Source organism: Plectropomus leopardus, chromosome 23 (assembly GCF_008729295.1).
Source record: "Plectropomus leopardus isolate mb chromosome 23, YSFRI_Pleo_2.0, whole genome shotgun sequence".
NCBI classification, from domain to species: Eukaryota; Metazoa; Chordata; class Actinopteri; order Perciformes; family Serranidae; genus Plectropomus; species Plectropomus leopardus.
The window spans coordinates 13,769,872-13,796,255 of record NC_056485.1 but is presented as its reverse complement, the minus strand read 5'-3'; the positions used below and the strand labels follow the sequence as shown (position 1 = coordinate 13,796,255).

Here is a 26,384-nt window from a genome sequence, read left to right as displayed (position 1 = left end):
GTTCGACTACTGTCACATTTAAAAGTTCTTAGACCATACCTGCATAAAAATGAGAGAAAATGATTGAATATTTGTCACTTTAAAGATAAGTATGGTAACGTTTTATATTTTTCTTATCAACAAATCCCATAAAAAGACCCAAATTATGAGTGATATAGTAGCTTATTCCTCTGTGTGGTGGAGCTCCACTGTTGTTCGAAGTAATAAAAGAAAAAATATTGCATTGGTTGACCTTCATTATGATGAACATGAGTAGTATTCTTTACTGATGAGTCACTGTCCGGCTGTAGTAAATACTCACTAGGACAGTGGCTCCCAACCAGTGGGTCGCAGGTTCATTCTGTAGGGACTGCAAGTGACACATTTAAATATGTGTGTGTATATATATATATATATATATATATATATATATATATATTATATTTTTTTTTTTTTTTTTTTTTTTTTAATTTCCAGCACACAGCTTTTATTTTGAAGGGCTGTTTCTGTTTACTCTTGCAATACATTTGTACATCTTTGTGTTCTAGGCCAACACGTTTACATTTTGTGAAATAATACATGTGGTATTTTATCTAATGTGTGGACCAAGAACAAAGGACTCAGAGGAGAAATCTGGACCCCTGCACTGGACCAGTTGGAAACCACTGCACTAGAACACCAAACGTGTATTTAAGGGGAAAACAGCCCCGAATAAAGGTAGTTTTCACTCCTGATCAGAAACTACAATACCTGCAGTATTTTAAAGAATTTTTGAGCCATTTTCATTAAAAAATAAAGGTATATGTGCGTGACCTATGCATAGTCGAAGAGGGGGTTGACATGAAGTCAAGGACGCCAAAACACTGAGCTTCTGTCTATAAACATTTCACAGTACATGTGAGTCTGATGTTAAGGTTGATAAGATTTTCTCATAAAGCCTATAAATAAAAAAAAACTGTAACATGTGTCTCTCACCTATTCACACACTGCACTAACACACACAGTGACAATATACAACCGATCCAATTAATGTTCTGTTAATTTATTGCTATTTTAAAGTGAAAAATGTTGCAAATTTTAGCTTCATTTTCTACTGAGTGGTTTCACCTCTGCTCTGCTGTCACGGGTCGTCGTCTCACTGCACCGCACACGACCCGCTGGGCAGGAAGTCCTGCACGTACACCGCCACAGACTTGGTGAGGTAGGTCATGCTCCCAAAGCGGCCGCTGGGTGCACTGTCGTACAGCAGCCTGCACACCCCTGTGGACGGGTCCCTTTCCAGGATGTGCTCCTCAGCTCCAAGGTCCCTCTGGAGCGGAGGGACAGAAAATACTGTCTTACATGATCACAAAAACAGTAATCCTGGATTCGTGTTCTTTTAATGTCTGCTCACCTGATCCTTGTAGAACATGTCGTTGGCCAGGTGGACGATCTTCTCCACGTGGATGATGGAGCCGATGCTCGGGATGTCCACGTCAGCCAGCATGGTAAGCACCAAAATAGCCTCCACCAGCAACTGGCGGTATTCAGGCTGAGGGACACGGTTCAGGACCGTCTCCACGTGGACAGAGAATTTGATTTCTCCTGGTGTCATCTTGAGGAATTAAAAGAAAGACAAGAACAAAAAAAAAAAAAAAAAAACACGATGTATTGTCAGACGCTTTTCATTTGACAGAACACACCCAACGGTGGGTTCCAACCATGGATGTATGAAGAAAACTGGATACAGCGTCAGAGCTGCAGCCCTGTTCATTTCTATGACAGTTGCTCAGTGGTGCATGAAGCCAAAAAAGTTCAACTGCACATAAAATTACCAACATGATCGAAACTGCTTCCACACCGTGTGGCCCACTGAGCAGGTGCACTACAGACCTTAACCAGCCAAGTCAGCTTCTTTCGGTTTAGCGCTTCGCTAACTTGAATGAGTTGAAATGTTTTAACTTTGCTTTTAAACTCAATTTATATGGCAAATATACAATTTATCTTCTATCTTCTTTAAAGGATTTTTATCTTTCAAAACCTAAATGATAACTTTTCTCACTAAAGAAATTAGTACTGGCAAAATCTAAATAGATTTCATACTGACATTCAAACTCCAAACCAAGAGCATGGCTTTAAGTTGAAAGGTTAGATTAAAGTATTCACAAAAAGCTGAGGTGAAAGGGGACGGAAGAGGATAGCACCGTATTAGCAAAAATGACAAAAAGACCACCATAATTAAGTTGTCAAAAGTTGTTTTTTTCTGTGGACAATAGTCGTGGACATCTTACCTCTCTGGTGGTTGAGGACGGAAGGACGAACCCTTCTATGGACAAACCGTGGCACTAGAAGACAATGTGGTCATTATTTATTTATTACTTTATTTACCAAATGTGCTATTTCAAAGCAGCAATTTAAAATTATTTGGCTTGATGCCTCTTTTTGTCTTTACATAAACGTTAAAAATGACATCATCTAAAAAGAGGCACTTAAGAATTGTAAAACAAATGTGTATAAACTTAAACTGACCTTCTGCAAGATCTTCCAGACTTTCTGGTAGAAGCCCACAGGGACTCGGTTTAATGCTCCGTCCAGACGCCTCCTACGCAGCCACTGGCCGTGTCTGGTATCCTTGGCAGCCGGCATGCATTCCGGAATGTCCAGAGATTCTATGGACGGCAGCCTGTACCTCTAAACAGCCAAAAGAAAAAACAAACAAACAAAAAAATGAATAATTTAATACTTTTATTTGTTTGCCAGTGAATATCAGCGTCCTCTTCTTCTCAAAAGGCACAACACAAGCAGACTATTATCCGCCATCTACTTCAATAATAATGTCAGTGGCTTGTACTGAACCGCATTAGAGGAAGCGTAAAAAACTCAAAATTTTACACACATCTGATTAATAGACAAATCTTTACCCCAGATTCAATGTTTTCTATGTCCAGAGACTGAGATCTCATACCCTGAGAGGCAGGAAAAAAGCAGAAAGGTGGGAGAGAAACAAAAAAAGATGCACAAAATTAAAAACACAAAAATGGAACAGAAGTTATCGATGGATCGCAACAGTGGTTCCAGCAAAACAACCCCAAAGCCAGCAGATTCTGGTGTCTTACAAATGAAGAATCACAGCATGCATGAATCAGAATGAGAGATTATAGAAATGAGGTTAGAAAACAAAAGAGGGAGAATAAACTGATTATTTCAACAGCATGTTCAGTATAGAATGACTTTAACTTCCAACTTAATTTAACAACCAAACTTCATCAGTACGTAACAGCAATTAACCCTTTAGAAGCTGAGCAAATTGGCTTGATTATTTCCAAAAACACAGGAAGAAAGCAATGAGCAACTTACACAGATATGACCCAAAAATAAACAAGAAAAAGTAAAAAGTTACAAGAAAATGCTTAGATCAAAGACAGAAAGACAGAAAGAAAGAAAGAAAGAAAGAAAGAAAGAAAGAAAAGCAAAACAAAACAAAAAACTGATTTGAGAAACAAAATTCATGGGCATGGAATTTGAAAATGTGCATAAATACAATGATATGCATGCTGCTCATCTTTGACTTTAATGTAAACACACTGGACATATTTGGGTTTTAGACCGCTGGTTGGATGAATAACACTTATGCCTATTTTGTGGCATCATGTTTAACAATTAGTCAAGAAAATAAAAAAATAATCAGTGAACTGATCATGAAAACACTGAGTAGTTGAAGCTGAATAATGATGGAATATTGATTACTGATATTAAAGCTCCAGCCCTGCTTGCCTAAACATTAGCAGCCACCATATAGCAGAGGGTTAATGGCTCATATTATGACTTTTTTGCTGGTGTTCATGTTAATTATCTTTGATGAATTAACACCCAGAAAACCATGTTTAAACGTGATTATTGTCACCTTGCGAGGGAAGTTCAGTGACTGCTCGAGCTGAAATGGAGACAAAAAATCCACTGTGCATTACAGACTTCCTAAAAACCTGTTAACGCCCAAATCCTAAATTGTTCCTCATATTTTTTATGTATGTAAAAATCAACCGTGATTTCAAGGCTTACACACACATTTATCTATTAAATGGATGACATCTATTTCACCAAAAACCCTTTGAATCAGCTAAGAAAATTAATCACTGCCACAACCATAAACACCATCATCATCACCATCATCACTCTGAGGTCTGGCAAAGACAACCTGTGATCGCTCTGCATCTGCATCAGAATAAAATTAAAACTTTAATTACATTTTGTGTATTTTGTTTGATTAAATTCACCAGCAGCCCATTAGTCAAAATCAATTCCCAGCATTAAATTCTCTCTTGATTCTTATAGATTCATGAATTTCATCATCATCACCTTAACTGAGTCAGTCAAAGACACCCTGCGGTCCATCTGCAACAGAGGAGACAATGAATTTCGCTATTTGTAGACAACCAGTTGCAAAGCCATATTCCTTTTCAAAACAAAAGCCAAAGACACACAAATAACATCCTTCTCAAGAATCAGGAATTCAATTTCTTCTCTTAACATCACCATCATCCTCATCATCACCTCTGCAACCGGCTCTGTCAAAGACAACCTGGGTTCCTGAATCAAAACAAAGACAAAAAAAGCAGGATTATGAAGTTGAGCTTAACAGTTCCTCCCTGACCTTGGGAAATGGCGAAACAATCTCAACTCAATGTCCGCTTGCTTGCTTTGCTGGTCTAAAGCTTCATTTTCACAGAGCAGTCTGGTTCAGTTCAGTTTAACTTGTTGCACAGTGGAACAGTTATTTTGCTGTTTCCAGTGTCAAAAGTTGTGGTTGGTACAAAAAATCCATTCCACTCCATTCTGCGTTTTCATTACCCTTCTGTCGAAGTATCGCATACACTAACAATCACACTAAGAATCGTCATTCTTGCTTTAGAAGGAATCAACACACAATTTGTCGGTTTTTACATAGTGGGATTGTGCAACGTTTGCAACTGAGACTGTAAACACTGCAGCCTGCTCTTTTTTGTTCTGAAAAAGTCGCCGTGCAACCTCATTCTGTCATGTTGTGACAAGGTGCAGACGTCCCTCTACAGCATTACTACATCTTAATTGTTGGCAAAACAGAAAAACAGCAGGACGGAGCAGTGACGCAGTACTACTATCCAGAAATATCCCTGCCTACATATCAGTTTACTGTCTGTCTAGATCTAGGGTTTAGGCACATGTCTGCATTGCTTACGTACCAGTTGTATTGGCACTCTTACCAAAAGCGTTTGGCGGAAATGTAGCTTTAAGCAGCAGATGGAGTTTGCTCTGTACATGTTCAAACTTTCTATTATTCTTAGGACTTCTCATTCATGTTGACTTAAAGGTTGAGCTTCAAATTTCATTTCTGATCTTGGTTAAAAAGCAGTTGAGGAAACAAGCTCAATTTGAAAGCTCAGGAAAAATCGTAATTGGCTTGAGATTATTTTTTCAACTGCTGTCCAGCATGGACGAAAGTCCCGATTTTAAACATAAACAACTGAGCATTCTCCATCTGATGATGAAGGCGTGAGAGGTAGCTGAAAGTTCACATTTCATTTGCAGGTGGAAGAAACTTGAACAGCTTTGAAAAAAGTCTGCTTTGACATTCTGATTGATCTCATCGGTGATGTTTACATGGAAGGTGAATTAACACCTACAGCATTCAACATTATTAACAATTAAAGGATGTCTTTACAATAATAAAAGAGAGAAGGAAGAAGGATATAATACTGCGATAGTTTATTCCTTCATGTGATCATCACCTTAAAAGGATCTGTCAAGGACAACCTGTGCTCCGCCTGCAACACAGAAGCCAAGTTGTAAATAAATCACAGTCAACAAGCTGCTCTGATTTATTTAAAACTGACACTTAACCTCAACTCAGCAATTAATTTGTTAATTTTCACCTACTGATGATTTTAGCCATGAATTAACAACCAGCTACACAGTTTTTCTTATGTATTTCCACTATTCTCCTCTGATGCAACTCGCCCCTTTCATTTCTCCACAACTCTTTTCCCCCATCAGCATCAGCATCAGGTGAATTACCACCTAATTTCATCATCACCTTACTCGGATCCGTCAAAGACAATCTGTGCTCCAACTGTGAAAAGACAAGAGTCAGTTTCCCAGATAGCACAATATTTTTAAAATAAGATCCTCTTCCACCACATCTTCAGCATCATTATCACTTTTATGTCTGCGGCACTTTGAGTGACACACTGGAGACAGGAACCAAAACTCTGACAGTTTGGCAACAAACTAAAATATACATATGACATTATATTGCGATAATAACGCGGAAAATACTATGTGTGTTGTAATCACACAATCGAAGGGTTCCTACCATCTTCATGTCGCTCTTCAGTTTGCTGATACCAGCTCGCTCGCTCTTGGTGGCACCCACATTGCCCAGGTGATGGATGGAGATGGCAGGACTGACACCCGCATCCAGGTCTCTCACTGTGGGGAAAAAAATGAATTATGAAAATGTGCAACATGAGAAAAATGAGCGGCTAAACAGAATCTAATTGGCTGTGTTTGCAAATACAGGATTTTTTGGACTGACCGCTGCGCTGCACTCCGAACTCTTTCCCGCTGAGTATATGGTGGAGGAGATTCTTCAGCTCTGATGGACTGAGACTGATCAGACTCTCCGTGGCCTCCTCTCCTAGACACACACACAGACACACACAGACACACACAGACACACACAGACACACACAGACACAGACACAGACACACACACACACACACACACACGATGGTGCCACTTCAAAAATGAGTTACCACTTTGTCTCAAGAATTCAGTCATCACTTCTTTTTACTTTCTTTTTAAAGTTTTAGAAACTTGTGACTAAACATTTTACATAATTGGCTAACTATTAACTGATTCACCGGGAAACTAATTTATAGTTAGACTTTAATAATTAACTATTATCCTCTCATCCTTCCGTACCCGAGCAGTTGAGTGACTGTGCCAGTTCGGTGGCCATCACCTGGATGATGAGGCCGATACGCAGCCTGAACATCTCGGTGAACAGGTTGGGCTGAGTCCTAATACTCATAGCGAGGTACACCATGATCTCCTGCAGGAGGGAGGAGAAGGTTAAAGAGGAAGACAGGAGGACAAATGAGGGTGATGATGGCAGAGGATGTGACTCACCTGAGTGAGTATGGCCACGCTGATGTTGTTGTCGCTGGCCTCGTCGATGAGAGCAGCCAGCTGGTCAGCAGGTATGGGAGCTGTGATGGTTTTCTCTCTGGGCTCAGGAGGCAGACCCACTGTCAGGTGCTTCTGATGCGCCAGCAAATCAGAGCAGGCCTTTGAACAGATCACAACCAATCAGAAAAGAGCACTGGGAATAAGAGATAGGGGTGAAATGTTGTAAAAGTCAGGAGGCAGGTGATTTTCAGAGTGTTAACTGTTTGTATATAATATAAAATGTATTGATACAGCACTTTAAAAAAGGAAGTCAGCAGATATAGCAGATATAGACCAATAATCAATGACAAATCAAAACACAAGCCTGTGTATAGAAATATAAAGTGTACAAAAAGAGAGAAAACATCCTTTCACAAACAATGACTGCAAAAAATGATCCACAACTGCACCAAAGATCATTCATTTCACTTAAATTTTATGCTGAACTTATTGCACTGAAAACTCTATAATTCTGTATAAAACTCTATATTCAAAGCTCTTATAGTTGACGTTTTGGCACTTCTTCAGGGAGACAATATTTATTATATACTACTAATATTTCACATGTAGTACCAGGTAAGTTTTAACTTGATAACTTAAACTTTTTGTATTTTTTACTTTACTTATAATAGCATAAAAATTGAAGTTGAAAACTGAATTTTGTTGTACTTGTACAATGGCAATAAAGATATTATATCCTGTTCTATTCTAACTGCTAAATTCTAATCAGCTGCCAATATTCAACAAAAATCCACTGTGTTTTTTAGACACCACACTGAGGAAACTGGAAGAAAACATGACCTCCTTTGCAGAGTCACAGACTATTCAGTGAAGGTCACCCTGTTTTATTTATAACTCGGTCTGTGTTTACGTGTGTGTGTGCGTGCGTGTGTGTGTGTGTGTGTGTGTGTGTGTGTGTCGTACCGAGTCGAGCTCCTCCACCTTCTTCCTCAGAATGCCAGAGATCATCCTGATGAGGCTCCAGTGTTTGAGTTCACCGGCCTTCTCATAAAGGTCAGACAGCAGAGACCTCACAGTGGAGCCTTTACCCTGCAGATGAGTGTCCCAATCCATGCCCCTGCGATAAAAACAAAGACAAAACAACTTTTTTTGCTAAGTTACTGCTGTTTCTATGATTAATTTAGAAACTTCAGTATATAGAGGAAAAATAACAAACATAAAGAAATACACAGGGAATAATGAGACTTAATACTTCTCTAGAAGCTACCATCTTAAAAACACATTACCAATTCTGCTAACATCTTGGTGATGTACAATAACATTTGTCGCACTCTGACGCAAGACAGAAGGCAGACATCTCTACAACCGATATCTCAAACAACTGGCGACTCACACCAGCACAATCTTGACTAATAAATAACACCACAGGTAAAAGGAAATATATATATTTTTGATTTTGGGTTGAACTGTCCCTTTAAGATTGACAAAACATTCACAAAACAGCTCAATAAAACTGTATCTCACTTGTCTTTGAAGAGGATGTAGAGTATATCGGCCTGGTCCTGAAGACTTTGTGTGTCTTTTAGCAGCTGGACCAAAGCGTTGTAGTCGATGCCTCCGCTGGCATCTCTTGGGATACCGCTCTCTGTTGACATCACCTGCAGACCCTTGAGGAAAAAGGTGGAAAGTTAAAACTGTAGCTGGATAATCGGTGAAGAATAAATAAAACCACAGTGAGACTTAAGGACACAAAAACACACCTGAGCTTCTTGCGGTGAAGAGGACTCTGGGAGGTTCAGATTGAGAGACGACTGAGGAGGACGGAACAACTTATTCGGCAGGTACATGTTCACATCTGGACAAAAAGAAAAACAGTCAGGTGTCAGTGAGTGTCAATATCTTGAGAAGGTGCCTAAAATGCTGTACAGATATTGGGATGTCTGAATTTTCGGCTCACTGTGGACGTCGAGTCCCTGAGCCTTGTTCATCAGAGACACCATCTCCTTGGTTTTGGTGGCCGCTGCCTTGAATCTCCCCAGACCTCCAATCTGACGTTTGGGCTTCTTGGGTCCAGCGTGAGCCAACAGGTGGTCCAGGTACTGAGCGAGGTCGTCAGCCTCTGCAGAGGAGGACAAGAAGGACAGAGGTTGAGACAGACAATTAAAAAAGCAAGGAAAATTTTAACAATGGAAGTGTGAGGGATGGAGATAAAGATATAAGAGTCAAAGAGAGCAGAAAAGATTTCTTAATTTTCAAATGCCAATAAATTCAACTCACCTTTATTTAGTATACACACAGGTCCTTAAAACTGCAGAGAACCCTAGCATTTAAACTAATCCATAGTTAAACTCAAAAAATTACCTATAAGTGTTGTTATTTAACATGTAACATGCATTTTTAAAATAGGTTTGTTCAACCAAATACTTCAAAAGACATTTTCCATGCACACCTACTGGTATCTAGCCATACATATAGTTTAAATGTTAAAATTTTGTTAAAACTGTTTTAAAGACATTCTGGTGTTACATTTTTTCTGTTTAATTTTTTAGTGCTTTTAGTGCTTTTGGGTTGCAGCAGTAGTGGATATTTAAAAAAATACCATTAAAACAACATTATCTGCATGGCTACATACACCCTGATTTTGGGTGAATTGACCTTTAAACTGTGAAGATTACAACATGCTTCATCATTCAAAATTCAAAACACCTGCAAAATATGAAATAAGAACCATCTATAGACGGCGACACTAACACATTCATTCCCTGACAGACAGCAGCTCTCAGACAAGTCATTTTAAAAAATGCATCTATTTCAAATCAAGCTGGGCATGCACGCAATGCAACAACAAAACCTGCTAAAACAGCCGAATTTCAGGGTAAATCCAGGTGAGAAATGCCTCGGTACAAACTTTAAAATCTGTAAATTTGAGATTATTGGCTGTTTTAAAGGCAAGCAAAGCAGCATTTCTAAACCTTCTCAAGCAATGACACCAGCGACTACCCAGACAGGCACCGACTTCTTTAGAAGATATATTGTTGAATTTAGGTTGTGACATCCAGTGACCTAAATTCAATATTGGGACGTCTCCTGCCAATGTTAAATTAATAAAGAATACTGCCAACAGATGACGCTGATATTCTATAAGGCTGGTCTGGCGTCTGCAAGTCCAAGGTTGAAACGCATTTTCACAACCGACGGCGCTACAGAGCCGCACAGAGAGGATGGGGACAGGGAAAAGATTAATGGAGAAGGAACTGGTGATGAATCAGAATCTGCAACAGGTTACTTTGTTTATGTTTCAGGTGAGATAATTCACAGATAATAAATATGAAAAAGGTTTATCCATTTTTTGAATTTCAAAATAAGAGGTTAGCTTAATTCGTTCACTCTCAAACACAGAGGAAAGTAATTAGAAGATGCAAGTGGGTGACAACAACAGGTAAGGTTAAATGTTAAAAGGTAAATTCCAACAATCAAAATTTTTAGCTTCATCTAGTCTTGTTTGGTTTTCTTTGGGAGACATAAACATACTGTAACATACATGTATTGCAGTTCATGTGTAATTTTGAGTGGCCTGATTGTAAATCATGGTCATAACACAGGGTTCCAGGACAACCTACTTAAATATCAAATTTAAGGACTTCTCAATGACTTTCCAGGTTTAATTCCCACAAATTTAAGGACCCAATACACATTTTTCAATTGTGCTATGGAATATTGGTATACAATATCAAAAGAACTTAATTTTTCCAAAATTATAAACCAATTTATGTCCATTTGATCAAGGCCTTAAAGGGATAGTTCACCCAAAAATGAAAATTCGGTCATTATCTACTTGCTCTCATGCCAATGGAAAGTCGGCTGAAGTTTTATAGTCCACAAAACACTGACTGAGGTTCATAGGGAAAAGACGTTGCAATCATCTCTCAAACAATTTCCTCCAGGACCAGGATTCAAATGTTAAAAAAATAAATAATAAAACCACAAAATGTGGCTAAAAACATGGTGCCAGTGACATTTTTCAAAACAACTTGGCATGTTGGGGCTTCAGGACACTTGGATTACTTCGGACCACTAATGTGAAGACATTTTGTGGTTTTATGACACCTTTTTTTCCCGTGTAACTTTGACAGTGTTTTGTGAACTATGGAACTTCACTGAACTTTCCATCAGCATGAGGGTGAGTAGATAATGACTGAATTTTCATTTTTGGGTGAACCATCCCTTTAAGGCCTTGATACCTGCCCCCCTCAAACTCACAAACTTCCAAGGATTTATAGGAGGCACGGGAACCCTGTTAACAGTACATACAAGCAACTACTCTGCCTGTATGTACTTTATGTACCACTAAAATTTATGGCTGTGTATGTATTTTAGGAATACATACCAGCAGGAAAGGTCAAACCAACGATGGAAAATAAACCACCGCCACCAGGCAGTGTCGTCTTCATGTTTAATAAATGTTTCCATCCCTGGTGTCACCATTCCTCCCCATCCATCCATCAATCTGTTTTTTTTCTTACCATCATCATTGCGTAACTCATGCACGTATCCATCGCCGTCACTCTCATCATCATACTCTTCGTCATGGCGGCTCATGCTGCCAGAACCCTTACCGTCCAGGAAGCTCAGGTGAGCGAAACAGGAGGTGGTTAAGAACTCTGATAGCTTTCCCGTCTGGATCCTGCAGAGGAAGAGGAGACAGTCTGTTTTTCACTAGTGTTCATCAGTTTGTACAAGTTGCTTTAATGGGTTTCATTTATATTTTTACATGACAACAAAACTTAGCTCTCTGATCGAACAAAAAATCATAAATACAAAGATGCTGGCTGCATTGTCAAAATGATTAACTGAAGACATGAACTGATACATGACATAAGTTCAGTATCCTCTGTAAAATTCACCTTGCTCCTCCATAATATCCATCCTGTAGCTTCTTCAGTGTAGCCAGAACTGCAGGATCCAGTTTTGTACGGTCTTCAGCTGGAACACACACAATATATACATACACAGTTTACACATATGCAATTTTAATTGTGTGTGTGTGTGTGTGTGTGTGTGTGTGTGTGTGTGTGTGTGTGTTGATACTCACTCAGCATAGTTTGTGAAATGGGAAAAGTGACGGTGGGTCGTCCGGTCATCCTCCATCTGGATGCGAGGTAGGCGATTTCTGTCCTCAACATCTCCACGATCATTTTGTTGTCCAACGCTAAGTAGAACTGCTGGTGGTCGATGAACTGGAACGTTTTAGGAAAGAAGCAAAGGGATGATTTTCCACATTTTTTTTCACCACGATGATGGCAAACGTATCATGACAAGTATTCAGAGCAGTAGCTTGTGAGGCAACAGGAAATTTAGCGTTTTTAGGAGTATTTGGTCTTTCATAATGATTTTGAAGTCTGCACACGCATATTTTAAGTTACAAATTAGTGGTGGAAGAAGGACCCAAATATTACTCTTGTAGCAATACTATAGTGCAGAAATAATTAGCTACAAGTAAATTTCTGAATCGACCAGAAAAATAAAGTTTAAAGTTTTAATGGAGTAAAAACTACAAAGGTACAGTATATTTCCCTTTTAAAAAGTAGTGATGTAGAAGTAAAAAGTAGCAGAAAATGGAAATATTCAAGTGCAACAACTGTACAGGTCTTACTTATTGTACGTAGATACTTTTGTCCCCTGGCCATAAATAATTTATCCCAAGACGTATGTTTTCTTACTGACCTGAGGTGTGAATGAGAAGATGGTGTTTCTGATGGTGTAGAATTTGGAAGTTCCCAGCACTCCTATTCTCCTGTAGGGCCGTCCCGTCAGACCCAGCCTCAGGTTCCTACCTGTGATGCAGCAGAAAAAGGGAGGAAAAGGGTAAAAACCATGGAAAGGCAAGCATTTGTGTGGATGCCAAACTAAAAGTGTCAAAATCTTCTTTTTTTCCCTTTATTGTGACTCAGATCTGAAGTTTTCTGAATAATCTGGGCAGCAAAATGTTTTATGCATTTTCTTAAATCTTGGACTCCAAATTGCTGAGGCGGTTCTCACAGGAGATCATTCAAAAAAAACGATGAAAGAAACTATTTTACAACTTAAACTATAAATCAGACTACATTGGCATTCAATTTTCTACTTTCGTTTGTGAGCAGTCTGTCTGAACTTCTGAGGGACTCCTCAGTGGACAATCTTTAGAAGGACATATCTTATTAGCAGGACTTTTACTTAAGGTGCCTCATGATTTGTTGTATCTGTTTTTAAGTCTTATCTTTGGTGTTTTCTATCATTTCTCAACCCTTGTGTTTATTTCTTACTTTTCTTACTTATGTTCATATAGAATTTGATTAATTGGTTGATGGCTTGATGGCTTTATATTAAATTGTAAATATGAATAATAATTCAAGCAAATAAATGAATTAAAATCCCAATTTATCTATTCTTTGTCCCACTTAATAAAGAAGACAACTGAACCTAAATTATGAAAATGACGGGAAACTGTATCAGTGGATTAACTTTAAGTAGCAAGTTTGTGAGGATCATAAGTTGGCATCAACATCTTGGCTTCATGTCTGTATGAAGCCATTTCTCTTAATTTATGAAAAAAAAAAAAAAAAAAAAAATCATCATTATTTCTCATCCAAAATTTTTCACCCATAAAAAGCTAAAAGAAAACGTGCTCTGAGGTTGTACCGAGTCTGGCGTAGATGTGGCTAAGGACTCTGGAGGGCTGCACGTGGATGGGATGGATATCAGCAACAGTCTCTACATCTATGCCGTTCTTCAACAACAGCTCTTTGATCTCCTCAGTCTCCGCCAGAATTGAAACTACGAGAGAAAAGAGAAGGTTTGAGTATGTATATAAAAAAAAAAATTGCCACTCAAAGACACATTTCACTAGGAGTTTCAAACACTACTATGGGACTGAAACTGCACACACTTCAAATGTCATGTAAACTCACCCTGTACAACTACATCAGGCTTTGGGATGGTGGAAAAACGTCGGTTAAGAGGGTCGATCTCTCCGGGGGCCAGAAATCCCTGAAAAATGAGACCACAAATCCACAAGAATTTGGTTTGTTGGATAAGAAAGTTAGACTGTACAAACAAACAAGTGAAAATTAAAATAACACACAACTTTACTTACACATTTACAGGCATCATAGATTGGTAACATTTTAAAAGCAGTGTGTTGTATTCTTTAATTCTATAAACGTGCCTGATATAACTCAATAACATAACAACCATAAAGTTAATCACAAAACAATTAGTAAAATAAAGACATTTGTTTGGCATTTAAATAAAAAAAAACTTTAAAACGCTTTACATAAATGAAACAAAGAGTCAGTGTTCCAAAAATTTACAAAATAATTAGAAAGCTGCCAAAAAAGAGAAAATAAACGATAAAAGATGCTTAAAAATTCCCTGGTATTGACTGTTTTTTCTTTAAAATAATCCACCTTAAAGGGAAACCTCGCCGATTTTCAACCAGTTGCGTGTCATCGCAGAACAGACAAACTATGTTTGGCTTTCCCCTGAGCAACGAGCGCCCAGAACTCTCCGCTCATTTGCAAGCTGACTTCGATGACATGTTTTCCATCACCTGGTGAAGATTTGCCAGCAGATAAGAAACCTCAGGGGCTCATGGCACAGGGGAAAGCCAAACACAATTCATCTGCACACACTGCGATGACACAGAGCTAGCTGAAAATCAGTAAATGTTCTCCTTAAATGCATTATGAATCTACTGAAGGATGTTTTAGTGTTAGCTAGTGACAATATGCCTCACCTCGGCCAAAAGGTTTCCCAGGATGTACAGAGACTGTCCCCATTTCAGAGGACATTTACCCATCGGGATCCTCTCCACAGAGTGAGGGTTCATATACTCCTCCTCCACCTGTTTGTATATACACACAAACAGGATAAAAGTGTAAAAAATTTTGCATAAATTATGGCAGATACAATAAAAACCCTCCGAAACATATTAAACTGCTCATTTGAATGACTGCAGAAAAACATAAAGTTCAAACATCAAACACCAGACATAAACAATATAGGACATTCTAAAGATAATGATGGTTTTTTTATTGACAATACAGAACTCTTAACGCTTTAAAAATTTTAAAAAATGTAATCAAGAATTTCTACTGCTTCCCAAAAAGGCTTTACCTTATCTGGAGGGACACTGTAGAGCTCCGGCAACAGTCGTATCCCGTCTTTCTGTTTGATCAGGATACCCTCCAGAGCCTCCTGGTACTCCTGCACCTGGATGAGTTATTCGAGTTTATATCAAACACTCACTCCGTTAACATCCACAGAGGCTTGTATACATGTCGTTCAAAGAACGATGTCTGGAATGGAAACATGCTGATGTGAATTACCTGCTCAGGGCTGTTGATAAAGATGCCATCCAGTATGAGGTAGGTCCAGAACAGCGGCCACTCGCACTCAATGTTTTCAAACAGCTTCAGCTCTGCAGACTCGTAATACAGACGGTTTGGATCCTGGAAAAAACAAAGAAGAAGAGACAGCTGCAGAATTAGAGACAGAGAGAAAACTTTTCTATTGAGCACTTTCCTCAAATTACATTAATGTGTGTAAACAGAGAATTTAATAAAAATGGATGTGATTTTGTACTGACCACTGCAGGGACGTTTCCTTGTGAATAAGAAGGTCAGATAGTACTGTATGTACAAATCTAAATGTCTGCAACAGATATAGATCCAGTGCTACAAGACTGCAAGATTTGAGACTCTTGCTTCATTTGAAAGCTGATCTACTATGCAAGACCACCCTGATGCACAAAATAAATATTTATAAAAGCTCAGATATGCTTTGAGGGAAGACAGACATAAAGTTACTCTTCGTTTTGTTTTGACCCTTTAGGACTTTTTCACTTCTTCCTGCTATAATGAAGCTGTGCCAGAAAATCCCTGTTCGGCATTTCTGTAACCCTCAGAAGTCCCGGAAACATTCTGCAGAGCTCAGATATTCAACCTCACAGTCTTGCAATCACACACACACACACACACACACACACACACACACACACACACACACACACACACAAATAACTGGAAGCTTCCCAGTATAATCAACATACAATCAAGTTTGTTTACATACAACATTTTCGCCAACATGCTGGCAGGATAAACACCAAAGTATGTGGTGTTTATCCTGCCAGGAGTCTAAAATCTTAAACCAAAAGAAAAGAAAAAAACACTGTTCTGAGACTAGTCAAATTAAAATTGTATTGCTGTACTTGCATACTTATGCTACTGTATTCTCATTATATCAGTTGCAAAACAAGGTCTTAAAATGACAACAATATCGTTGATTGCAATTATTTCTGGGACAATATACTGTCCAACAAAAGTAGTTATCATGGCAGGCCAAGTGGAGGACAGTGCAAGGAGGATCAAGAGCAAAAGAAAATGTAAAAGAAAGAAAAAATATGTTCAAATGTTAACTTTTCATTAATTAATATTTGCATTATGTACACTGTCACACAATCACACCTTTTGTCTTGATAATTTGGGGGAATTAATAATCATTTGTAATAATGATTTGGCTGTTTTGCCTTCTATTTTCCAGGAATGTCTAAGTCTGAAATGTTGTCTTATATATTTTAACCAAGCCAAACTAAAACAGCATATTCAAAAGCCAAAAAACATGAAAATCAGAGCACAAAGGAACATGTCAGATGCAGAGAGAAGTTAAATTATTCCATTTGAAGTACCCTGACAACTAGTAAGTGTAAACCCTTTCTTTCTATCCAAAGAAAGAAAAAGTGAAGCCCTTTTGCTATAGTCCATTAAACCAAACAGTCTCCTCAGTGTTCCCATTATGTAAGAGCTGAGCAACGCTGACTGTGACGTACAGCTCAGACAGCCAGAGCAGTCACACTCAGACACAACGACAGAAAGCAGCTAAATGAATTCAGGCAGAGTGCTGACTGCTGAGGTTCATGACAATCAGTCTACTCAGCATCTCCTGCTTTAGATGGAAACATAAAACAGAGATGCCGTGGAAAAACAGTTTTCTCCACTACTTATCTGAACTAAGTGAGATAAATGAATTACAGTCTGTCTTTACGGGCTCTTTACCTCTTTAGGTGTTTTGTGTCCGTCTCTGAGAAATCTGCAGCAGCCGTATCGACCCTGAACAGACACAGAGAGAAAGTCAGCGAGCACATATTCATCTTTTATATTCAGCATGGTGGCTTCTTTACTTAGTGTACAAATACAGAAGTTCTAATGCATAGCAGAGTCTCTTCAAAATATACTTTATTAAAAGTATATAAGTCCTCTCCATGGCTTATATACCGATAATCAAACACATCTGTTTGTAATATATGGGTTCAAACTGTCTTTATGTATGTATTTATCATAGTTTGTTTCCTGTGTGTGTGTATTCTCATGGAAAAAGTTAGATTTCTTCCTTTAGGAAAAAGTACTTTTGCCAGTTTTGTAATCCAGCATTTGTCAGAGAAAAAAAACTTTATGAAATACCTACTCACCTTCCCATTTAATATCCTGTTAGTTATTTGTTTGGCTGGTGATAGCAAACTTAAAAGTACAATTCCTCCAACTTACAACAGGGACAAAAATGGAAATAAGTCCAGGACATACTTAAATATTTTATATTAGAAAGTTGTCAAAGTCTGTTGTCTAGGAAATTGTGATGGGGATTTCATGACACCTAAGCGATCGATCAGTTACTTAAAACATAACTGACACACCACCCTTTTGCATATGTAAAGCTGATCTTTCCAAACACTGACCGTGTTGATATCGACAATAAAAGTACATATTTTTACTATTTCACTTTTCTGCACCTGCAGTTTGGAGATTATCTCCTCCTTGGTCATGTTGACGATGCTGATGTCATCAACAGCAAAGGCGGGGTACGAGATGATGGCCAGAACGCCGGCATCCACTTCTTTAGACATGGAGGCTCTGGGTAACATCGACGTCAGGATGGACTGATGAGGAAGGAATGAAAAAGTGAAGGAGAAATCATAATCATAATAGGCCAATGCTGCTTCTCAACTTTAAAATAAAAGTTTAGAACATGTGTGTGTGTGTGTGTGTGTGTGTGTATACCTGGCAGTGCTGTATGTCGTCAGCCAAAGCGTGGACCACAGATCCAGGTCCTCCTTTTGCGCCAAACAGGTTAAGGTCATCCAAAGCCTCCAGAGCTGCCTGGAAGACACACATCAGTCATGTGATCCTTGTAAAAAATAACACAAGAGTACACAAACATTTTTATCAAGTACTGTACTTTAGTTCAATTTTGACGTACTTGCATCTAACTTAAGTATTTCCATTTTCTGCTACTTTCTATTTCTATTCCTCTACAATTTGAAGGCAAATACTGCACTTTTTTACTACACTACACGTTTTCGACAGCAATTCATTTCACTATTTTGGTTGATATTAAAAATAAGAGCAAATTTTGAACAGTAGACATAACTTGACAACACATTCTTATTACGAGTACATATGTACAAAAGCCCAACAAAAAGATATTAAACTATCACATGCACCTATAAAACTTGGCCTATAAAACATTTTTTATTGCACTTCTTATGTTTTCTGTCATCATATCTATGTCATGATGAATATATTTGTCACAACTCAATACTGATCAAAGATTCTACATTAGTTTAATATTATTATACAATACAAATAATATGCAGTATTGTGAAGAATTGAGTAAATACAAATATCAGGGTTCCCACACATATTCCTGGATAGAATTTCAAAACTTCCCCATAACTTTTCAAGGACCAATGATAATGACTGGCCCAGCATTTTTTTTTTTACGTATTAATGATTGGTTTTTATGATGTTTATTGCTTTATCCATAACTTTTCCGGGTTTGGAAATTTCATGATTTGCCGATCCCTGGAATATGGCAGTATTACATATATACAATGTAGTAGTGAATCATAAAATATATAAAATATAAAATATATATTACAATCATGCTGTTTTGCCCTTATATATACAAATAACTAACCTCATGCAATTAATAGCACAGGGAACGTCCTGCAGAGGTGCCCCTTTCCACCGTCTTAAATTAAACCCTGTTAGTGTGTGTATGTGTGTGTGTGTGTTTGTGTGTGTGTGTGTGTGCCCACTGGGTACTGCGAGTACACAGTGTTATTTCTGAGTGAGAAGCCATTCTTGGAAGACCACAGGGAACCTGATACCTCCTGTAAACTGTGGGCCAAGGACAGCGCTGAGTCGAGTATCCTATTATGTAAAAACTTTCTCACAAGAATCAGGATTTGTATGGATTGAGACGAGACTTTTCATTGTTATAAAACTCTTTTAAATACTTAATAACATTAAAAACACAAACGTGGCTTAAAAATACTCTTAAGTTCTCTGAGGCGATTCCAACTGAAGGATTTTATCTGAGAGCAGCATTATATTTATCTGTGCTGACATCAGGATGGATTGGGGCTACTGTGTACACTTTTAGCACCAAAACAAAAGTTGTTCCTTGTGATTCCAAGTCAGTTTGAAACGTCTGGGTCGTCTAAAGGTCAGCGTAAAGGCCGCCGCAGTGACTAGACACCTTCCACCATGCCAGGGATTTTTTACTGGAGCACCTGTTCTCCTCTCACTCAGCACTCAGGCTGCTTTCTCGTCCATCTACCTGCTTCTATAATGTCACACTCTCTCTCTCTGTGTGTGTGTGTGTGTGTGTGTGTGTGTATTAACCTTGGCCATGCCAATAGAGCTGGCGTTGATTTCAGTAATGCCCTGGTTGGTTTTGTCTCCTCTTTCCCACATCCCATAATCCTGTGTAGAACCAGAGAAGAAAAAGAAAAACGTTAATGTGATATTAGTGGTTCCATTAAAATGGATAAAGGAGTTTTTCTGTTGAGTGAGTCGAAGGTGAATGAACACTTACAGCCACTTTGTAAGCTGCCTCAATGTAAAACATAAGATTCTGGACTACATCTACTTCATCTTGGGTGTAGACAATGTGAAGACCTGGTAAACACACACACAAACAGGAACAAATAATTCAGTAAAATATTAAAAACTTGAGAAGTGAAAAGTTAAAGTAGACATATTAGCATTTGTTTGTGCTTCACAAACACAGTCTGGTCTGGTATGACCACACTGTGATGGCACAACACTGCACTTCTTGTTCTCTGCTTCCTGTCGTAATGAAGCAAAATGACTTTCCTCCAACCACGGCAGATAGGCCCAGTTGGTCTGTAAACAGGCTAAATAAAATAATCAAAAATTAAAAATAACTTGTGGGAATAAAAACACAGCTGATTTATGTTTTTAAATGTTTAAAAAGGTCACCTTTTGTATTGTTTTCATTGTCTTTAGTTCTTGTATTTCTTGAGAATCTGAGGGTGTTTACTGTAGCACTTTTGTATCTTGACAGTATTTAAGTTAAGTGTCAAAATAATGTTACTGCAACAATTCATCAACAAATAACATGCAAAATGTCTTTTTGCTGCACAATTACCGGATGCAGTCATCTGAGCGAGGAAGAGCAGAAAGAGTGAGGTGGCGTCGACTTGCAGGTGACCCCACTGGTCGTCTCCGACCACAGGAGCACAGGTCCTGGTGTTGTACTTGGCATGGAGCGAGTCTGAGGTACTTCTGCTGTATTTAAACTTTTCCACCTTATCCAGCTACAACAGAATGATAAAGTATCCAACAAAAGAAGTCACGAAGGAGCAAGCAAGGCAGAATAAACACATAATACACATGATGCAGGTGTGATCCATGTGGAATAATTTCACATATTTTATGTATCTGTACAGTAAAATACACACATGAGGTTTTGGGGAATACGACAATATATACTGTTAGACTTTAAGACTAAGAGTGCACATTCATTGATTTTTATATATAGTGATATACATCTGTATAACATCTCAGACTGTAAAGTTGTGTGGGATCCTTACTGGTAATGCCAAATTTTTTACCTTTTTTGAAAACTGCAGCTATTGGATATTTTTTGCTTTATTTAATTAGTTTTAATACACTCTAAAATAACTTTTCCAAATCGGGAAGAAGAATTCTACGAATTTATGTGAGTAGACGGTGCATCTGAGCATCTGACGGTGCCTCAGCTGCACTTTAACTTCTACTTTATTTATTTAGCAGGGACACACTTTCCAACTCTTGTGTTTATCGCTCATCCATTCTTGAGTGTGTTTGTGTGTGTGAGAGGAAGAAAAAGACATATTCAGAGGAAGAGAGATGAGTATCTAAAAGAGTATTTCAGAGCACAAGATTACAGAAAAATGAGCGCAAGTGCGTTTGTTGAAAACAAAAAAAAAACCTTTGAGACAACATACCTGCCTCATTATACACTGAAGGATGCCTCTCATTAGCTTCACCACACTCTAGAGAGAGAAATGATTGAGTGTCAACATTTTTAACCATTACTTTGGTGTTCAGGCAGACAAACATGAGACCTGATCTCAGTCCTTCATCAGCAGAGTGAAACACTCTGCACTGGGACACATTCAAGCGAGTAAAAACAAAGATTGTCTCCTATTATCTTCTTTTTCATAACCTAAACACACACCTACCTGCTCCAGTTCGTAGGCCTTGGCCTTGTCTTCATCCCTGTCGGCGTTCTTCCTGTACGCCAGACTGAGACCCCACACAGACATGATGCTGTACACATTGTCTCTGACCCAGGAGTGAGGCTGATCAGAGTTGGCTGGCAGAAGACCCGTCACTGGATCCTGCCAGACACAGAGAGGGGTCAAAGGTCAGCAGTTAACACAACCTAACGAGACCTGCTGGACAGTGCAATGCAGAGGTGAACTGCTAACTTTGTGTAGCTCAACAAAATATATGGCCTGAAAATGATTTTTCATAAAATGTCAAAATGTGATTATAAGAATACCATTTGAGTAATTACAGCTTATGATTGGGACAAAATTGAATGTTGCATTCCAATATTATACTATGGATGTGTTTACACTGAAGATGGTATCTGTGACTCGGAAAAAAAAAAAAAACTGTCCAAATTGAGGGTCTAAGGAAGGAGCGTGTTTTATGTTGTACACATTATAAAATCACTTCAGGCAAATTTGCTACGTGTGCTATTGGGCTACATAAATAAAATGTATTTGTCTTAAATAGCTAAACGAATAATAAAATTGTTGCTGACTGAATTTCAGTTCGTTTTAGTCCTTACACGAATCATATTTCAATCTGTGCCCATCACTAGAGGCTCATTTACAGCAAACTGTGATAAAAAATGTTCTTTTGGAGCAGGAAACACAACTTTTGGATGCACTGGAACATAAAATATGTCTAAAAAATATGTTTAGACACATCTGCTCCTTAAAAAAAACCAAAGACTGTGAAAATCTAGGTAAAATGAAAATGATAAGCTTAAAATTTAGTATCTTCTTATTTCATATCAGGTCAGAGAATCAACATTATCTGGGTAGTTGGACCGTAAGTGTAACATGTCCCATAACTACATTACCCATAAGCTGTGTTGTTTCCTGTTGCATAAAGAAAAACAACAACACTTGATAACAAGAAAATACACAGGCAGATGAGGAAATGTGAGAGTTCAAATGATGCTATGTTTGTTGAGGAAGAAGAATACATACTTTGTTGTAAACACTAAAAATACATCATTTCCTCTTTGTAACTGCTGCTGGGGCTGAAGAGCTACTGAATAATTTTTCCTAATGTTTTAAGTTATAAATTGTCATTTTTATTACAGTTACATGAGACACCATGGCAGTCTTTCATCATCACGTTTCGTCACTAACAGAGAGAAATGTTGCTTCTGGGTGAATTACACAAATACACCAGTGATTTGTTCTTCTTTGTGGAAGAGTGAGTGTGTGTGTGTGTGTGTGTGTGTGTGTTTCGAGTAGCACGTATTGAGATATTCTACTAATGGAACAGACTGTTGAAAGGCTGCACAATGCAGATCTCTAGATAAGACATTTAATTCCACTAAAATGCCAGATACATAGAGTTATTGTAAATACATTCATTACAGTTAATCGGCTGCTGCAGGCAGCCTCTGCTCTCAGTGGGCACATTTGGTCATTAGTGCAATGATCCATCTGAGCAGTGAGCTGTAGACTGGCTGGTGGCCATTTGGGACAGATTCAAAAGGTGACTCCACTCAGAGTTTGTGCACTTCCAGATTCCATTTGAGGAGTCTTTTTTTTGCAGGGTTACAAATGTACAGTGGAGACAGAAAATTGAAACCTCACAAGCAGCGTTTTTGTGCCTCCAGTAGTATGGGATCAAACCCAGATCAAAACTTTGCCACTTCTTCATTTCCTCTGTGGTGTCCTTATCATCTTTACAACAATCTAAAATCTAAAACACAACCAACTCAAGAGGCACAAGAGTTCGATTTCTGTTCTCAGTTATTTCTGGATGGAGTTTGTGTGTTGGTTTTGGTCCCCGACAACAGTACAAAACTATGCAAATCAGCTGTAAAATAAGATTTATTAAGAGTCTAGCTTGGAGAGAAATGTACCACAAATTGCAAGAAACTTTCTCTAAAAATTTGTTTAAAAAAAGGAGACCAATATTTGAAAATAATCATTTTAAAAAGGGAGGAAAATGTCCAGACAACTTTATTCATAATTTAAATGATGCCACAAAAATAGGATTAAATATAAAAAAAAACTTTTTTTTTTTTTTTAAATATATTTTCAGCACTTTTCTATGTCATTTTCTTGGGGCTTTTTTGGCTTTCAGACGACTATATTTATAATCATAATTTTACATATAAAGCTATGTCACAAAATATACTCAGATATATAAAATAAATACAATTTTCCAGCAATTTCTTGTTTGTTTGGGGTTTTTTTCCCCCTAGTTTTAGATAATTTGTAGGTAAACTTTTTGTTCGTTTTTGAGTCTTGTCTTGTTAAGTTGCTCTTTGCCTTCCCCCGATGCTTTTGAAAAATAAAATAAAAATAACAACAATTTATTCAGATTTCAAAGGGTTAAGTATCATGATAGTATCATATGGTGGAGCCTCTGGTGAGTCCCACCTCTAGTAGATTAGTAATGTAGTACTGCATCATATCATATACCATATGTTTTTATTAATAGAACAAGTAACTGGTAACTATACCTTTCAAAAAATGTAGTGGAACAAAGGTTACAATATTTCCCTGTGAAGTGGGCTGGACTGCAAGTATAAAGTAATTTAAAATGAAAACGCTTAAGTACGTTGAATCTATACTTCACTACAGTACTTGAGTAGATGTGCTTAGTTACATGCCACCAGTACAAGTAAGTGTAATATTAAGCTACCAGTATTTTAGGCCATATAATGTATGTTAATTGGAGTCTTTAAAAATGTCTCATGAGCTTAAAACATGACCCCAAAGTTACATTCAATGAGGACACACTCACACAAGTAATGAGTGTGTAATATTAGTGTGGTGTGTGTGTTTAAAAGAGTGCAGCCTTGCGAAATATCATTTCACCTACGGCATACATGAAAACACTTGTGCTCTCATTGGACAAGCTAACACAACAGGTATGAAGAACTGCAGCTGCCATTTTCATTGACAGACTACTTTTATTATTTATTAGAAACGCTATTAAACACTCACTTGGTGTCTGAGGATAGTTTGGTGCACCATCCGGGCATAATTGTCCAGTTTAACTCCCGAGTTGCTCCTGCTTCTCATGGTGACAAGTCAACAGTCCAGCTAGTTTCAGGTGGCTTCAAGTATTCAACAACACAAACTCGCTAAATCCTCGACAGAAAAGTCATTTCTTCGGCGCTCCTATGAGGTTCAGGAACATAAACAGGAGGACAGCTTTCTAAGCGACCAGAAAAAGCTGCAGCCTTGCTGGCTGTCACAAAAAACAGCCCAACAGCGGCAGCGACGGAGACCATGAAAGTGTTGTAACCTGAGGCTGGCTGCGGCTGAGGTAGGTAAATTTGTCACAGGAAGCGGCAACAATAACGGAAGTTAGAATATGTTGTCTTCAAAATAAAGGCGTGTTAGAAAAGAGCTCAACTCTCCAAAACTCCCTTGCTATTTTTAAGGGAATGTGGAGACTTTAAGTGCAGTTTAAAATTATAAAAGAAAGTACGTGGGACCATAAAAGGTGGATTTGATGCGATTATTTTTTTCAAACACAATGCCCTAAATTTTGACAATTTATAAGCCAATGCAACATTATATCAAGTTTTCATTTTGGTACATGGTCATGGTGTGAAAGAGCGCATCGTAAGTGATGTATTATCACACAAAATTAGATATAATGGCATCCTTGCTTCTCCAAATTATTTTTTCAGTCTAACTACTTTTAGTTGAACACATTTCATTATAACAAATTCAATAAAATAAAATCATGTATCTTTTAAGAAATATTAAAATAATATAATGGAACATGACTACAATAATATAACAGAGAAAATAGCCAGATTAATAGAATAGAATTAATAGAGTAATATACAGCTATATGACTGGGATTTATTTTCTGGGAGTTTTAACTGACAGCAACAGGACTGCAAATATCAAGAATAATGCTTTTGCTGCATGGTCATTGCCAGAAATGGATAAATTATTTTCTTACTGTGCGTTTACTGTAATATCCAGCATCAGTGGTTAACTGTTAATAGATATTTTATTTTTTATTTTCTGACCGGAAATTGTGTTTTTTCTTGTAAGTGACTTGACTGTAGTGTATATGTATGGAGTTTGCAAACATTAAGGCAGGGAAAGTGGTTAACTTTTATAATACATTTTTAACAGATATTTAGTTTTTTTTAAAAAAAAAAAAAAAAAGATAGGCTTAAAAATGTGCATTAAAATTGCTTTGCATGCTTTGTGGAAATACTTCTGCCTCTGAGGCAGATAGGCAGATGCTATCATAATCAACCAGGAAGCAAAATAGGTTAAAAACAGTAGAAAACGCCGGTGCACCAATACATGAAGCATTAATACGTTTTAACAATGCATTATCATGTGGCAAGGTTTATCATTAAATGTGGTCAGGGATGTTTTAAATAGTACATTTTTATTTTTATTCTTGAATCTCAGTGAATGAAATGTGGTTGGTACAAATTAGCTGTTTTTGGTGCCCTCTAGCGAAAAACATGTTTTTCCCTCAAGGGTCCCATTACCTGTGCACATAATTTAAATTATATTTTACTTTATTTTATTGTATTTAACGTATGAATGTATGTATGTATGTATGTATATGTCTAATTATTTAATTTATCAAAAGTACATGTTATATATTATTATCCCCATACATAT

The 26,384-nt window shown here is 37.8% G+C and overlaps 1 protein-coding gene across 13 annotated transcripts; it reads right to left on the bottom strand.

Annotated features, from left to right (window-relative positions):
• Positions 1 to 1,005: 1,005 nt before the first annotated feature.
• phka1a (phosphorylase kinase, alpha 1a (muscle)) lies at positions 1,006 to 25,041 on the bottom strand. Of its 13 annotated transcripts, none has more exons than XM_042511914.1 (36): positions 24,723 to 25,041; positions 21,693 to 21,851; positions 21,456 to 21,503; positions 20,615 to 20,783; positions 20,039 to 20,121; positions 19,846 to 19,926; positions 18,217 to 18,315; positions 17,949 to 18,095; positions 17,218 to 17,271; positions 15,493 to 15,615; positions 15,281 to 15,376; positions 14,901 to 15,008; positions 14,074 to 14,152; positions 13,805 to 13,939; positions 12,851 to 12,960; positions 12,219 to 12,363; positions 12,031 to 12,109; positions 11,650 to 11,810; positions 9,084 to 9,245; positions 8,887 to 8,981; positions 8,651 to 8,793; positions 8,090 to 8,243; positions 7,127 to 7,285; positions 6,920 to 7,049; positions 6,530 to 6,631; positions 6,308 to 6,423; positions 5,724 to 5,759; positions 4,510 to 4,545; positions 4,315 to 4,350; positions 4,123 to 4,170; positions 3,863 to 3,892; positions 2,880 to 2,924; positions 2,488 to 2,649; positions 2,250 to 2,303; positions 1,373 to 1,573; positions 1,006 to 1,288 (listed from the first exon to the last, which is right to left on the bottom strand). In XM_042511914.1, exons 1-36 carry the CDS (start codon positions 24,798 to 24,800, stop codon positions 1,115 to 1,117), a joined length of 3,837 nt encoding a protein of 1,278 aa, XP_042367848.1. In that variant the 5' UTR covers positions 24,801 to 25,041; the 3' UTR covers positions 1,006 to 1,114. The 13 variants fall into 13 exon arrangements, 10 of the variants coding, with proteins under 10 accessions (XP_042367848.1, XP_042367852.1, XP_042367850.1 ...); XM_042511918.1 differs by having other exon boundaries at positions 11,743 to 11,810; XM_042511916.1 differs by lacking the exon at positions 4,123 to 4,170.
• Between the last annotated feature and the right edge of the window lie 1,343 nt (positions 25,042 to 26,384).